This window comes from Chaetura pelagica, unplaced genomic scaffold (genome assembly GCF_000747805.2).
Source record: "Chaetura pelagica isolate M959 unplaced genomic scaffold, ChaPel_1.0 scaffold72, whole genome shotgun sequence".
In the NCBI taxonomy this organism is placed as follows: Eukaryota; Metazoa; Chordata; class Aves; order Apodiformes; family Apodidae; genus Chaetura; species Chaetura pelagica.
The window spans coordinates 3192734-3209538 of record NW_009952560.1 but is presented as its reverse complement, the minus strand read 5'-3'; the positions used below and the strand labels follow the sequence as shown (position 1 = coordinate 3209538).

Below are 16805 nucleotides of genomic sequence, written 5' to 3'. Positions count from 1 at the left end.
TTTTGAAATGTTTTACTACATACTTCTTTTGAGAAGTATTTGCTCACTGTTTAAATGCTAAAAACATCAACAAAGTTCTGTTTGGCTCTGTATATTGTATTGAAACTGCTCTTTGGTAGAAAGCAAGGAGATTGTTTTTATTCCACTTCAATTCTAGCTAACCGATTCTCTTCCCTCTGCTGGGTTACAAGAACATGTGTAAAAGCTTTTCTAGCAGTGAGCATAATAGACACTACAGAAAGATTTCACAGGATGCAGCTGAATATATTAGGTATTCATGTGGTTCCCATTGATGTGTTGTCTGATTCACATTTTCTAACAAAACAAATAATCAGTATCACACCTGTATGAAATAGCAACAGACCTAGAGCTGTAGGAAGAGTGCTCAAGGACACAGAGGAAGTGGGAAAGAAATGGTTATTTGAACACAGATCTTCTTTGCCTTTCCCACAGAAACACAGGGATGGACCATGCACATGTTTATGTGTCTTTGCCTTCAAACATTAACTTTCATATATTATCCCTGCTGCTTCTATTTCCTTTTCCCCTTAACTAGTTCCCCTACTTCAATAGCTCTGTACCAGAACTGTTGGGAATTTTAAAACAAAAGAGTTGTCAAGAAAACAGTGAACAGTGTGGAGTCTGGGTTTTTGTTGCTGTTTTTGTATTTTTTTTTAAATTTTATTATACAGTGTTGGCAATTGGAAATTTCACATTTAAAATAATTGAAATATTGTATCCAACAAGTCAAATACAGAAAACAGTTAATATTCTAAAAAGGAGCCAGCTAGTCAACGCAGAAACACATTAATGGAAAATACAGCTTTCAGTTACACTTAAAAAATTATATATTTAGAATAAAACTTGAACCTGGTCCAGTAAATCGTTTGACTTACAACGGGAAATGCTTTTACACAGTGGAACGCGCAGACAGTCTGTATTTAAAAAAGTGATCTGTCAGTGTTAGAATGAGTTGTTAGCAACATCCCCCTTCATATTCCACTTGAGGATCTAAAGTATATGCTTTACTCGTGGCTGTGGGAATCACTTGGATAATAATCTCTGCCTTGTGCTAAACTGGTTGTGAGTGTGGCTGTTTCAAGGAGAGTTTCATCTATCCACTTGTAAGAGTCATATACATATATTTGAGGTCCTTAATATAGTGTAAAATACTAAAGAAAGTTCCAAATGGAAGCATTAGCTTAACTCATAAAAGGTGCAGAATGTTACAGGATGTAGAGCTTGACAATGTTCACAACAGAAGCTGAGTTTTAAGAAGTAAATTATTTGGTGTTCTAAATGGTAAGACTCCATTGTAACAGTAAAGTAAAACTAGAGAGGAGACTTGAACTATGGGACCAAACCTCCAAGCATGTGTGTGTGTCATCACCATCACACGAGTGTGGTAGTCCCACTGATTCCAGTTGAATGATTTGTTTGATGGTTCCAGTTCTGCACATGTGGAAGTTATATTAATAAGCAATAACAGGAACAGGTTGTCTGTGTCTACTTGCTATGTTATGGCTGTTAATAAAACTCTAAAATAATTTTACTTTCAGTAATTGTTTATATCTTTACCAAAAAAAAGGTTTTCTACTTTACACTAACAAATCACTTTTTCTAGTGAAACATTAAGCCAACAGTCGTAAACACTACACAAAACAGAAAAACCCCTACATAATACAGTTTATACACATTACTCAACATTTTTCAGTTGTTGGTTGATTTTTCTTGGTGGTGGTTTTTTGGGTTTTTTTGTAACCATATTGGTCCTGTCTTGTATAATGATTCTAGTGTAAAGGCACAGGTTGGTTAGGAAAGAAAAGCCTGCATCTCTGTCTCTCTACTTCCTGGTGATTATTTTCTTTTAACATGTTGTTTGTTATTCCTCACTTTTCTGACTCTTATATGAAAATTATCCATTCCAGCCATTCATTAAAAAAAGTGTAAGACATTTTTGAAAATTACATTACTATACAGAGGTGACTGAAATTTATTCTTTCTTTAGAGGCATTCCTTCAACCTATTTTGTTAAAAACTTGGAAGATTTAATTCCTTAGCCACTGTGAGGAGAAATGCTCTCTCTCTTTCTCAATGTACTTAATTCTAAATTGAAGTCTTTATTTTCAAAGATTAGGAATGGAACTTGCTAAGCTTATATGCAGAATTTGCTCCTAAACTGCATGTAACAACAGGCAATTATTTTGGAGAACAATGCAAGGTTCCACTGAAATTTAGAAAGGTGAGGTAAATGACTGCAGAAGACTTTGACATTAATTAAAATAACACAGTGATTGTTCTATCTGTTTGCATTTTCTTATACATCCTCAACATGTCTCTGTCTGTCCCTTCATGGATACTTTCCATTAAAAAAAAATAAAAAATTAGGAATCACTTGGACTCAGCTAAGTGAAGAATGGTAAATTTGATCACTTGGTTTGTGCCAAAACACAAAACTAAGTAGTACAGCTCTGAATTAAATATAATCTATGTGATTATTTATTTTTAAATAAATAATAGAAAACAAAATATGATAATAACATAAGAGTGGGGTGAGATTAGAACCCAAAGTTTCTTTTGCTTAAGGCAATCAAGTGCACTTATTTCAATGCTTGATAGTGATGAATTCAGTGCTATTGTAAAAATCAGACTTCATGAATTTCACATACAAAACCATGAAATATGGCCACTTGCTAGATCTGACACAGCACCAGATGAGTTTTATTAGTCATGTTCAGGAGCATTTCATTTTGCTTCACACTTTTCTTTTTCCCCCCTACAACAGTGGCCTCTCAATAGTAACGGTGATACTAGAATCTGGTTCCTTCTGGCTTGTATTACCACTGCATACAAGGGCTGTCAGGCACACACATTTATACATTTTCGTAAATAGAGATTTTTGTTTTCAGCCCTAAAAAACAAACAACAAACCCCCAAATCTACAGTTGCAACAGTTCAAATAATTTTGTAAAAGTCCACCGAAAATCATAATTTTAGAAATACCAACAACAAATTATTAGTTTGTTGGTTTGTTTTTTTTTCCTGTTGTTAAACTACTAAACCATCATGAAGCCTTTGGAAGTGGTTAGATCTCTCTCTCCAAAAAAAGAGTCATCTAGGTTTTATACAAGTCTTCATGAAGATGGCTTTAAATCATGAAGATTAGATCAGTATTAAAAAGTGTGCCAACAGCTTAAAATTGCAGGTACCACTAATAATGTGCACCAAAAAGAACCTTTTTTTTCTTGTATACAATTATTTTTAGATATCAAGCAGATTTTTTAGGCTGTGGTTACTAGTAGGTGCTTTTTTTCACTAATCAAAATAATTGTAGCAAAATATCATTAATGATTTTACAGTTCTTGGGTTCATAAAAGTTTTTACATCTAATCATATACAAGAAGTGTACGGAAGCTTTTAAAAGACTTACAATTTTGAGACACAAAAGAAACTGGGAGGTAGACAGATGTTTTGAGGATAAACAGATTTTTATTTTGTCTAAGGCATTATGCCACTGTATGTTTAGAGCAGAATCAAGGCTTCTGATTAATCTTATTTCAATTCCAGAGTGTTTGTTGCTCGTACTTATGGAAGACTATCAATGCACTTGTGGTCTTTGTGACTCTGACCTTCTCTTCCCCAGCTCCTTTTTTCTCTTTAGCAATACAGCTACATGGAAGTGCTATAAGAATTTCTGCCCATTGCCTGTAGACAGGAACGTTCTGTTCTTAGTAATAAAATACTATAAAATAGTAGGTAGTGGAGTTGGAGATGTGTGCTCTTTTGGTGCATATTTTGCAAAGAACGGTAAAAAGACAGACAACATTACCCCAACAATTGCCAGCATGTACCCCCAGCCAATCTGGCAGTCTCCTGCATAGTAGATGTCTGAATTCTCACAGAATCTCTTCACAGTAGCAGAGTTGAAACCAAAAGGGTAAACCAAAAGTCCAGAAGCCATTATGAACACTAGAGAGGAGGAAAAAACCACAACAATTATTAAAAAACAATTTTATTTGGAAAAAATATCCTTATTTTAGAAAGGTGAATATCTGTTGTATTAAAATCAATGGGAAAAGTCATAGCTTAAAACTTATGATTGTCAGATTAGTTTCCTTTTCATAATTACCTCTTGTGAACAGCAGTATCATAACATGGTAGCAAGTTGGCACTGGGATTTTTTTCATGAGAACTGTTGCCCATTACAGAACTTCAGAAACGTTGTGATCCAAATTATGTAGCCATTTAAAAAGAAAGATGATTCAGATACAGTGGAATCCAGAGGAGAATTCTTAAGTTTGCAGATTCCAGGCCAGCATGATTATCTTCTCAGCAGCATTTTTTGTACTTGAGACAAACAATTACTTTGTTCTGCCAAATAAAAACTTCCAATGAGAGAGTTTAAATGTTTTTCAGATTCTGCTGATTAGGTTCTGATAATGTAAACTCTTTCTCATTATCTTCAGTATTGCAAACTCCAGTCGTTTAAAAAAATCCTGCATGTGACCCAAAGATCATGAGATTAAGAACAATACAATCTGTCATCTTTTTATTTGGCTTTTAGCACCACAGTCTTTCAGTCTATGTTTTGGAATTTTCTCTGTAAACTTGAGGATTAGAAAAATTTTCAAGGATGAGACCTAAATTATTAAGACCTGGAGTTCCCATGTTATCTAATTTTGACAGCTTGGGCTCTAAAAACACACAAAAAATATAACAGGACATGTAGAAATGTAAAGGTTCATAAGTGAGGGCAGAGAGTTAAAGTAGCAGGAGATCTGTCCCAGTGAGATGTCTTTTACTCCTTCTAACCAAATATATGAGCAGATTAATCCAGTGCATAAAGAAGAAAAGGGTCTAAAAAACAAACAAAGCTTAAGACACCACTTGATGCTGGAAAGCCAGACTGGCCTTCTGCAAGTATTATGTGTATTATCTGTAGCTTTTAACAGAACTTCGCAGATTTTACAATCTTTAATGAATACACATTCTATTTAAATATCATGGCTTGTGCAATTAATTTAATGAGAAGCAGAATTACCTTTCCAGCTTTGAAATCAAGACTGCCTGAGGTATAAAATGTGACCAGGACAATGGTGCATTCAAATACTCCAGGTGCAGTTTTCAGAGCCTGTTTCTGCCCACCTTGGAAGCCAAGAGGAACTGAGCTAGGCCAATGCCAAGAGTGACACCCCGGCAGCTGGTGTGTGTACCCCTTTGGTTCAGAGAACACTGAGAAACCATTTTTATTTCTATAGCCTTTTTTGCTAATAAATAACCACTGTATTTAAAATTTATAGTATATTTCAAGAGATTTTATGTGCCACCATGCACAGTCCTTTTTCCTGTCTTGTCATTCTTCCACAATATTTTGTTCAAATTCAGGGTGGACTGTTATGGATTCAAGAATAGTGGAAATCAGAATTTACTGTTATGTTTGAACTGAGAGACAATTAATAACCAGCAAGCATCTAATGCAACATGAAGATTATAAAACAAGCACTACATTATATCCTCTGTATTTGTAATTGCCTTTCAGGTAGGGTGTGTGCATATTATTCCAACTGCAATACTGGAGAGGCTTAATCTTAAAAGTAGCCACTAAAAAGGGTAATCACTCGTTAATTTTTTTAAATTAAAAAAACAACAAACTGTAATAAGCTGAAGGGCTAGATGAAGTTTAAAAGTTTAACACACTCAGCCTGTAAAGTCTATAAATAATGTTAATTAAACCTTTCCTTCTAGTCTAAATGGAACCGCTGAGATAATCCCATGTAAAAAACAATCAGACCAAGAAAATGGAAATGAAAAGGACAGAATCTGGAACAGAAGGAAACTTTCCAGTCTTTTTCCCTCTAGGGTAACTCATGTCTGGGTACAAAGACAAACTGCCTGCCAGTTAGAGGAGCTCTCTGAGAGCAAGGTGCTCTCACCTGCCCTTGCTCCCACAACCACTCTTTTCCTTTAAGCCTTTATGAATGAATTTTCAGTGGTTCCCAGGTAAAGGTCACTGTGGCCTTTCCCTCTTCCTAGGCTCAAGGGGATGCTGCAGAAGCCAGAGAAGGGAAAGGTCCTCAGCACAAGCAACATCCTGAGCAGGACTCACCCTCCTGATATTCACCTACCTGCATGTGCTGCAGGTGCCCAGGGCAGGGGGAGCTCAGGCACCTCAACAGCCTTTAGAATCATAGAATCATAGAATCTTAGAGGTTGGAAGGGACCTCGAAAGATCATCTAGTCCAACCCCCCGATAGCAGCTGTGCTTGTGCATTTAGGTTCTAACATTCAACAAACACACAGAAGCTGAAGCTAAATACAAAGAAGGAAGTTGCATTATGTGGATCTCCGTTAGCTACCCGTGAAGGGCACCACTCTAAACAATGCAAGATGAAAATACAATAAAAATGAAGCTGAACTAGACACGCACACAAACAACTCATCTGGCAAAGGTCACTGAGCATTCCCAAAAGAAGAAAAGGAGCTAAGGGCCAGCACGCTTCCTTTGTTCAGCAGCACAGCCTGACAGTGACCCTCCTGCATGCTCAGGGAAATTCCCCAATCACCACCTCTGCAGGCAGAAACATAGGAAGCAACCCTGGAGAACAACCAGGGAAAAATTCCCACAGTTAGGAAGCAGAACAACGTGCCACCTAAGAGCTTGAATGTAATGTGGATACACAGCATAGCTCCACTCCAGCCCAGCTGCATGAGGAGTCCTGAAATAGTCTTGTGGTGCAAAACCTTCTGGAAAATGTTGGGCCCATTTGCTAAGGAAAGCAAGCCAGTTTTAAGAGAAACAGCACTGCTCTGAGCAGGAAGCAGGTCTAAAATTAAAATGTCAGTTTGTTCATCTTTCAACACTGAAATAGTCCATGCATCTCATTTGGCAAAAGAAAACATTAGGCAGAATTGGAAGCGATTGCTTTGTCACAAAATCCCTTAGACTTTGATAACTGTTAAAATCTGTTGATTTTCTGACACTATCTCAATCCCTTGCTCTACTTCATGTGTCTGCCCAGACAGATGTTTTCTTTCTGATTGGATTGCCCAGAATTATTTTGAAGGTTGTGCTCCACAGTGTTTTGATTACCTCTTGGTGTGATGTTGTGTGGTGTGATTTAATGGAAGAAGCTTTTTTTTTTTGAAGGCTGGAAATAATCTGTCACAGTTGAGTGTAATGTGCTCACATATCAAATGGGCTAAAAAGTTACCCATGGTTTCATATCCTCAGGCATGTCATAGAATGACCTCATTACTCTCATTTAAGGTGCCCTCTTTCTTACAAAGGCTCAAAATATTGAATAGCCTGTTATTATCAGCAGAAGCCAAGCTTTCAGTCCTGGTACTAATGACTGTTTAATAGTGCTGTCTATCAGCAGTGCAGTTAGCTGGGAAAGCACACAAAGAAACAGTGGGGCTCCTTCCAGACTCCTCACATAACACTTAGGCCTCTGCACGATTTTCAAACAACAAACATCACTTTAGAAGGTGTCAGAATAGAGCAGTGAGTGCATTTTACTATCACGTGTAGTGCTCTCCTGCTGCCATACACCATGAGGAGGCTAGACCACATATTTGGGTCTCTTCTATAGCATGAAGCATATGGAATACAGAGAGGACTTGCTGGTAACATAGATAGTTGGAGTTCTTCTTTTTGACATGGTTTGACTGATCATTAGATTAATCTCTCACCAGTTATTGGATCTTGTTAAAAACATGTCTTTCTTTTTACTTATTTGTTTATTTAGTATCTGACACGTTTTTTCTATTGCTAGGTCCTCATCACCCGAGTTCTCACCAGCAAGTCACAGCCACTGCTGCCTGCAAGGTGCTTTAAAGTCAAGTCCACGTGCACTGGTTAAACTGTGAGTCACTTTTTATTACTACTTTTTAACCTTCTGCCCTCCCAAAAAGTTACAGTCTCTCTCTCATCCTCCATTGGTGTCTCCCAGCCAGACAGTAAATGGCACTTTTTCCTCAGAAAGATTGGCTGGTCAAGGCAGGACCTCCACCCTGTGCTCTTGCTCCCTATGCAGGCCCAAAGCTTAAAAAATATAGTTTACCTATTTCTTTTAAAAAACTAAATTGCTGCGTTTGTTGATTTTTAAATAAAATAACTTGAATAAGAGGAATAAGGAGGACACTTCCTTTTAGAGAAAACAAGGCATTTTGTAGAACAAGTTGTAAATTGTTGGTGATAATAACACTGAATCAATGACACCTTGTCAGGGAAAATAGCATTTTCTACTATTTTAAAATCGAATACACTGTAACTGTCTGTCATTACAAAGGCTCATTAATTTCATTAAGCTCCTGAAGTACTGTTTGATTATTTAAATCCATCACATACCATTTCCCAGTTTATTTTAAGCCAGCCAAACCCAAGTAATGCAGTTCTCTCGAGTGTGTGTAGAGGGCACCAATGTACAAGTCTCTTAAATACCACACACAAAAAATGGCTATTTCCATTTCCACTTCTTTCTGCCAGACTGATGGGAGTTTCCAATGTATGAAACACAATAATTGAATCGTTTTCGGTATTGTGAAGCAGGAATGTGAAAACTTGGCTAAGCTTATATGTATCCTGCTATAGTAATGTTGAAACGGATGGAAATTCAGAAGTGGGCCCCAAGTGTTATAGAGATCAGAGAAAGCTATTTTATCATATTTGAGTGTTATAGAGATCAGAGAAAGCTATTTTATCATATTTGTTAATGTTTTTAGATTATGAGTAGTAGCACTACTGATCACCAGTGGTAAAATATGCTGTGTGCATGAATTATCTTCCTGGAATTACCTGCTGTAAGAAGATTAGTTTGTCTTAGAAGTTTAATTTGCTTATTTTAGGATCACATTATATTCCTGATACTTGTGACAATGATGGATTAATTGCAAGATTATGGGACATATCAGACAATCATTAGAATTAGGGCTGAATCATAGGCCAGCAAGAGTATTATTCCAACCCTATTACAGATTATCACAGTTTTATCTTTTTGGAACATTTTTATTGACAGAGCTTAATCTACCAAAGCAGTATTCACTCATCAAATAGTTTCCTCTCACATATAATCCATTTCTTCCCTTCTTAAAGCTGGCAGTTCTTCTTATGTTCAGTCAGTTGACTCTGAATAACACATTTTCTCTCAGGTTTGTTCATAGTATTAATCTAATAATTGTATTAGCTCCTCTTAAGCTCTTTTTTATGTTTGTGCAATTTTGCCTACATCATTTTAGATGAGAAAGCAGATGCTGATCCAAAGCCACAGACACCTTAACACACCACAAATAGCCTGTTTCAGAAATGTCTAAGCATTGTCCAAATAGCTGAATCTACCTCACTTTTTAATTGAAGGGAGTGGAATCTAACTATCCAGACTTCGGAAACAAAAATTCTCCAAAGCCAACACAGAGGTAATTGGTCTTGGTAATTGCTGCATTAGCTGCAGGTTTATTAAGGGACACAAAAGGAAATGCTATCCCAGTGACCTTTGAGGTTGCTTTTCACAGCATGTTTTCTACATGAGAACAAATGCTGAAACTTCACTATTTCTGCCAAGTGGGTAGTAGCTATGGTGAAGATTTATAGATGTAATCTGGTAATCTATGGGCCTAATCATGCAGTTATAGAGTTGCGTGTCATTTACTCAAAAAAGGCTGAAATGATCTAGCACTGTGTGGACTGTGGTGAAGGAGTGCATTTTGTCATCTGCAAGGTTACAAGATATACAGCCTATTGAGCAGCCTGTAAAAGGGAGCAACAAGAGCTAATGTTTCTCAAAATAGCAGACTCTTACACAAAATTTTCGCAAGACTCAGAGAGCTAAGAAATGGGGACTGTCAGATGCACTCTAATCTGGAAGCCATCATGATTTTCCTTTTTTATATTGCTTCAATAATCACATAGATTTTCAGATTAATTTTTTTGGAAATTATGTAAGTCATGCTCTCTTCAGCTGTTTCAAAACAGCAAACACACAAGCAGACTAATAATATAATACTGACATATTTAAGTGTTGGATTCTTTAGAGGAGAGCAGCATGTTCACAGTGTATTGTGCCTGTATTCCCTTATCTCTGAGTTACATTTTATTCAACACTTAAGAAGTGCTAATAAAAAGGGCATATTTCAGCTGTGTTATTTTAGGTAAACATAATATGGTACATGTCTTCTAAGCAATGCACATTGGTTAGCTGCTCAACTCCATTTCTACAAATAGAAAGAAAGGTGGCAAATGCTTTGCTTCTCTTCCTGATTAAACTATCCATGGCAGAACCAGTATTTTCTCCTGCACAGGCAGGGAATGAAATTTATGACTGAAAATTTGAATCAATATTTCTTCTTGTGATCTTTTGGCTAAGAACAAGTGCAGCTTTGACTCACCATCTGATGAGTCCCCTAGAAATGAACAGTATCAGCCAGGGTCCATATGCAGCTGGAAGTAGTGAGGGAGCAGACATGTTGCCTTACAGCAAATTGTCTCACATTCCCAGCTCACCTGAGAAGGGGAGATGCTGCCCAGCCTACAATAGGTTTTGGCTTCTGCTCTGGCTGTCAGTTCCAAGTTCTTAAATAGCTATTTAGAGCAGGGGCTGAGGTCCAACAGACAGGCAGTGATGTGTAGATCACTTGAAATGTCATAATGTGACATGACACGTTTGCTCCCTTCTCTTCCCCACCTGCTCACCTCACAGGTCTGCTTTAAATCAGTCTTTTCACCTCTCCCAAGACTCACAACTTAAGCAGAGCAGAGGCTCGTGAAAACAGATTTATAATGAAACTGGTGGCCATTAAACACTAGCCTTACATCAGAGGTGACCTTATCGTAAAGCCTCGTACAGGGAATTCATTTTGACTTTGGACACTCTACACCTTGTAGCCCGCATCAGGGAGATGCAGGATGTGGCAGCCCAGGCAGGGAAGGCAGGAGGTTGGTGCCTGAGAATAATGCCCATGTCTCACTTCGTTAGGATTGCACTTCACATCCCAGCAGTCTTCAAGCCTCAGGGATATCGCATTCATTACCTCTTTCAGAGACATGTATTTTACATAAATGTCTGAAAGGTGATTAGAATCCCTGACAGAACAGCATTTTATCTGCAATGCAACCATGCATATGTGCCTAAAAACAAAAACAAAGGCATCCTACAGCCTTCTTCTAATTGATTTAAGCTACAAAGACCAGCTTCACTTTTTCCCAGGGCACAGGATCTACCAGGAAGACACAAATTACACGTTTTCCTATCTCCTAATAAAAACTCCTTGACAGCGGCTTGAAAGCAGAGTTTTCTGTTTCTCAGATGTCCTAGTCCTGTGAATGTCATCACTCAGCAGACTCACACGTGCTGCCACCTGATCATAAAAAACAGTTCTGTAACAACCCTCATTTCACGCTGCTGATTCCAGCCCACCATAAATCAGCAGCACCACAAGTAATGTTGGGAATAACTGACTGCTCCTGAGCTCCCCCCTTTTTACGGCCCAGGTGTCACCCAGCTGTAGCCATATGGCAGACTACATCCTACTCAAGTGGGCTACACCAGCACCTCCAGCAGCAAATAGTACCTAGGTACTTGGAAGCTTTTTAATGCTGCAGACTGACAAAGTGCAGCTTGTACTCATGATGGTTTTCCTAACCTTTAAAAATGTTCTAAAACAAAGCAGCTCTGGCTTAAACCAGATGCTCTGCAGATAGGAAACAAGACAGCAACTGCTAATTCACTGAAAGCCACCTGGAAATGCAGCAGGTGATCCCAGGGCTGACCCACAGGCAAGTCTGCTGGCATGCTGCACTCTGACCTGTCCTCCCTCACACCGCACCTCTCATTTCGAGGTACCTGAGCAAGTAATTTCTTGCCATGGCCCCTGTCAGCTGCAGCAGTTTGCCATCCTAGTGCACTTCAAGCAGCAGGTCTTGCCTCATGTCCCTTCTCCACTGCACAGGGCAAGAAACTCATCACTGACTGATGTGTGCTTCAGCTCCCAGCTCATAAACAAACACACAATGTCACTTCAGGCCACAGTAAAATAAAAGAAGTAATTCAGTTCTGAGGCAGAGCTACTTAGGTTAGAAAAGTAATGTAGAAATCCCGAGTAGTAATAGAAATACCCAAAATGACTAGCTAAATAAAAGTGATTTGGGATATCTGGTAATTTTTATCAGGCTGCCCCAGCTGCACAATTTCCCATCTCTAATTAGACCAAAAGGGCCCACACTTCCTCCCTCATTAATGCATTTGAAAGATTTAATGAGTTACTTAATCAGGTTAATAAATCCCTTCAATAACTTTATTACACTTTTATACGATCATTCAAGTGGTCCAGATAACAAATTATCATCATTTATATTTCTTGACAGAATAACTTAGTTAATGGATTTGGGCCATGAAATACAAAATCCATAATAAACTATGGGGATGACTGAATGTCTTTGTTGGGGGAGTGTTTTTCTATCTCCAGTTAAGGTAGCATCGGAAATCCTCTGTCTTTTGTACAAGTAACTTCAGGCCATTGCTCAGGAGAACTGCAGGAGGTTGGTGCCTCCCAGCAATGTTCTGCTTCCCACTGAGTGCTGAGGAAGGGGGCAACTGATGCAGTACACTGCCTATAGGGAGATCTTTTAAAATGCAGCAGAAGGGACATAACCCATATTAATTTGTCCTGGCACTTTTTTTCAGGTTCAAAATGCAGCTTTATAAAGGCAGTTCCATTTCTTGAGGTGAAGATCTTTGGCTAGTTTTGACAAGGTGCAGTGACACCATCAGAAAATAACATTTTATTCTGGAAATTATTTTAAAACTTAATTGAATTGGTTGCCATGCCATTTGTTTTTCCTGTGGCATCACAGTAAATTACATCATCAACAGAATCACCTTAGGGGCAAGGATGTTTACAGAATCTTAACCTTTGAATGGCCAGGAGTATTATGGTTTCCTATTACCAGAGTAACAATATTTATGGAAGGTAGACTGCAGGAATGGAACCATAACCTTTATTTACTTATATTTGATAGCCACCTCTGGCAAGAACAAATTTCTCATTAATCACCATCTTATCTCTGTAAGAAACAGTTACTGTCAAGGACATCTGTATTATTCTCTTTGTTTTATTAATGCAGAGAATAGTACTGCTATGGATCTTTTGACACTGAACTTTACTTCCTAGGTTTTCTTTTTCAAGGGGAGCTGAAATCCTTAAACAAAGTAAACATTGATCTTTCTTAATACACTACATAAGATCCCAATCATAGCAAGAGACACGTGCATTAAGAATTTATCTGAGTATAATTTTATGTAAAGAAACCGTGAATTGTTCTCTCCTCTTTTTGTCTGCTGAGACTCCAGTTAGGAATTCTGAGTTTCTCCTGGGACTGCAGATGACCTTGTTAACATGTGATTGTGCCAGAAAAACACCACCTTCCAGTCCAGGAGGTCAGGGAAGTAAAGCCAGTTTCTAAGCTCAGATCTCAGCTTGTAATAAAAAAAGGCATATTTCTCCTCCCTTTCACATAGTCTTAATGAGCATTTAAAAAAATTAGATATTATATTGAGCTCCAGGCTTATTTGTTTTTCTAATTTTTCAAGAGCACTGCATCATAGATTTTCATATTTAAAAAAGAAATCAATATAGGCCCAACAGGGGACAATATCAGACAGGCAAATTCTCTTTCATGTGAGAATAGTGCTAGTGCAAAGACTTTCATGAGCTGAAATTTGTGGAAGTTTCTCCCAGCCAGTGGGTTTGGTTCTGTTCAGTTTCCTAAACCAAAAAGATGATCACAGATAAGTGCAGGTCTCAGGTCAGCTTGGAAGGAGCAGCAGAATAACTTCTGTGCAATGTGCTCTGAAAGAATGGAGCCACAGCTTCCCATTTCCTTTCCTTTTGGCTCCCAACACCACACAGATCCCCTGGCAGCAGGGCCACTTGAGCCCTGTGATTGCAGAGGAGACCCAAGCAGCAGTTACTGGCTGCTCTCCTGTGCAGCCACCACTCTGCTGGTGGTCACTACTATCTCAGGTAGTGATAACTGCTGGCAGCAGGATCTGGTGATGCTTCTATGTTTTAGACAGAGCAAAGCAAAAGGCTCTGCCACCAGCCAGCCCTGTGCCCCCTCTCCATCTGTCTAAGCCCAGGACACAGAAGAAAGCCTCTGCATTGGTTGTCCTCATCTACCCTGCAGGCCTGAGTGTCCTTTCCATGGAAACCAGAGCCTGGAGATGGAAGAAAGGAAAGATGAGACCCATTCCATGCCCTCTATGGAACGGCCCCTCTTCAGAAGCAGCCAAGTGCTTGGCAGGAAGGGGATACGCTCTGTTGCCTGAAAGCAAATAATTTCTCTCCAATAGAGAAACCACCAGCATTAGTTATGTTAGTGGAAGGGGGACCTGTTCAGTTTAATTTGCTGTTGAATTAGGTGTCCGATACCATACAATGGTGAGACACTTGCTTGGATGGGATGAGCCACCTAATTGTCAGATGAACACACAGACACACCTGTCTCCTAAACTCAAGGCTGCTCACACAGCAACTACTCTGGGGTCTGTCAAATGTAATTTCACTAGTAATTTGCTTGCAAAGTGAAAGCTGCCCTTTCAGTGTTAGTAAAGGACTTGTTGCTCTGTCCTGCCCCTGTGCCACTGCTGGGTCCAAGCTATGCTGGTCCTGCCAAGGATGCTGCACAGCACAGCTGTCCCATGTTGATTGTCCCATGAGATTTCAGGAGTGGCTGGAGTTGGCTGAGCTAGGAGAGCAGAAGAGAGCACAGCAAACCCCCCAGGGAGTCTGTGCTGGTTTGGCAGGTTGTGATGACCCAGTGGCTCAGTGTGAGTCAGCGGGGGCGTGAGGATGCTGCTGGGAGGAAGGCCAGCCATGCAGCTGGATTTCTCTGACTCCAGCGGGTGAGCAGAGCCCAGCCTCAGGCACTGCTGCTCAGCTGTGCCTGCCCAGCCCCCCCCCACCCTGCTGGGAGCTGGGATCCCTGTTTGCCACAGACACCAGTGCCAAGACTGCCAGCCCCACCACACAGCCCAGAAACACCCCAGGCAGACACTGCGTTAGGTTAGTCCATCACTGGGGCTTCCTTCATGTATGACAACAATAGCACCACAGCATTTCCATCTTCCTGCATTTAAATGTTTGACTTAATAACATTTATGGGGCAGCACAGAAAAAGGAGCTTAAATACATAATTTGTCATCTCAGGATACTGAATCACATCATTACTGAAACAGATACAGAGAAATGTGTCTAATAAACATAGTGTATTTTGCACAATTTACTTTGCATTTTCCATACCCTGCAACAAGCAGAGTATAGTGAGGCTTCTTAATGATCATAATATATGTGCAGAAAGAGCAGTTCCCTGAGGGCTACTGATTAATCAGGCAAATACTCATTTGTTCTGGCAGAAGCAACATGCATCTGGGCAGGGCAAATGATAAACCCTCAGTGCATCCAGCAGCCATCAGGGGCCACAAGTTCCCTCTTGTATAACTCATTTTCCCTCTAAGAGAAGAAGACATCTCAGCACAGCACCAGGATGCAATGGCACTTGTTCTCCATCCTAATTCCTTTTGAGTTTTGTCTGACAAAGGCTTAAAGAGGCCCCACATTCATTTTAGAGACAATAAATGCAGAACAGCTTCCAAACGAAGACATCCCTGCTGCTTGCTCAGATAGGCTGCTGAAAGGAAGACATAAGGTCTCAGCTGCAGTATCTGATTACTGAGTGAGGGACTTGGGAACAAGTTAGAAGATTTAAAGGGTTTTTCATCAGCTGTTCTAAATCCCTGCCTGGATTTTTAGTACCCAAGAAACACTGCATGCCCACTGATTGCAGTCCTTCCTGCACTCCATCATAGTCTTATTAATTTTGTAGTTTGGCACAGTTGTTGCCACCTAGAAGTTTCCAGCCTGGTGTTTGCTAGTAACAGTGTGCAACCTCTGTGCTGTACACATATTTCTCTAGTGTTCCTTTTTCAAAATAGCCACAGAAAAGACAAACTAAAAGCAGATGTGTCATACTTTTCTCTGTGCATTTGGAAGCTCAGTCATGGAAATATCTTTGTCAGATAAATGAATTCCAGGTCACTGGGATAAATAGATGCAATAAAATACTCTTATGTAGAAGAAACCCATACAAAAATGTGATCCAACAACTCTTCAAGGAAATTGCCGTGTAAGAGATCCAACTCTGAGGCTTACCTCAGGCTTTTGCATAACATGATAGTTAGTACTTTAAACTGGAGAGTATGTGATGGGATCTTTCAGGTTTTTTCCACTTGCTTTTTCAATTTCATGGGATCAGCAGAAAGGAAAGGGAATCAAAGCTGAACTAATGCTGTGCTTTTGACTCCACTGCTGCCTGAACACATGGCAGGGATTGTTCAGTGGAGAAAGGAGTATGTGTTACATCTCTAATGGGCATCCCAAAATTGCCAGAAAATGTGAATTTTTTTACTTGTTTTCAAAAAGACATGAGAAAGAGGAAAAACAAATAAATGGGAAGGCTGAAACATAATCAGAAAAGAGTAGGTATTTAGTTTGGCTACTGATTTATTAATGCATTATAGTTATTCAGAAATAAACCCTCACTTAGAAATGTTCTTCAACTCCAGCTGGGATTCTTTACAGGAAATAAAAACAGTGAAAGATCTAGAATGAATTCTGCCCATACTGAGTCAACAGAAATGTCACCACTGACCTCAACAGGCCAGGTTTTGCCCCTAGATATCTACAAAGAACCACAATTCTCTTACAGTATGACTAGCAGGTTAATATTTGAGAACACCAGTTCATTTTTCCCT

General features: G+C 39.3%; 1 protein-coding gene across 1 annotated transcript in view; it reads right to left on the bottom strand.

Moving 5' to 3' along the window:
* Nucleotides 1–3660: 3660 nt before the first annotated feature.
* The window catches only part of TMEM211 (transmembrane protein 211), a 53985-nt gene continuing 40840 nt past the window's right edge, over nucleotides 3661–16805 (bottom strand). Inside the window, exon 3 of the mRNA XM_009993195.1 lies at nucleotides 3661–3969. Within this exon, the coding sequence (XP_009991497.1) occupies nucleotides 3743–3969 (227 nt within the window). The 3' untranslated portion in view covers nucleotides 3661–3742. The remainder of the gene's footprint in view (nucleotides 3970–16805) is intronic.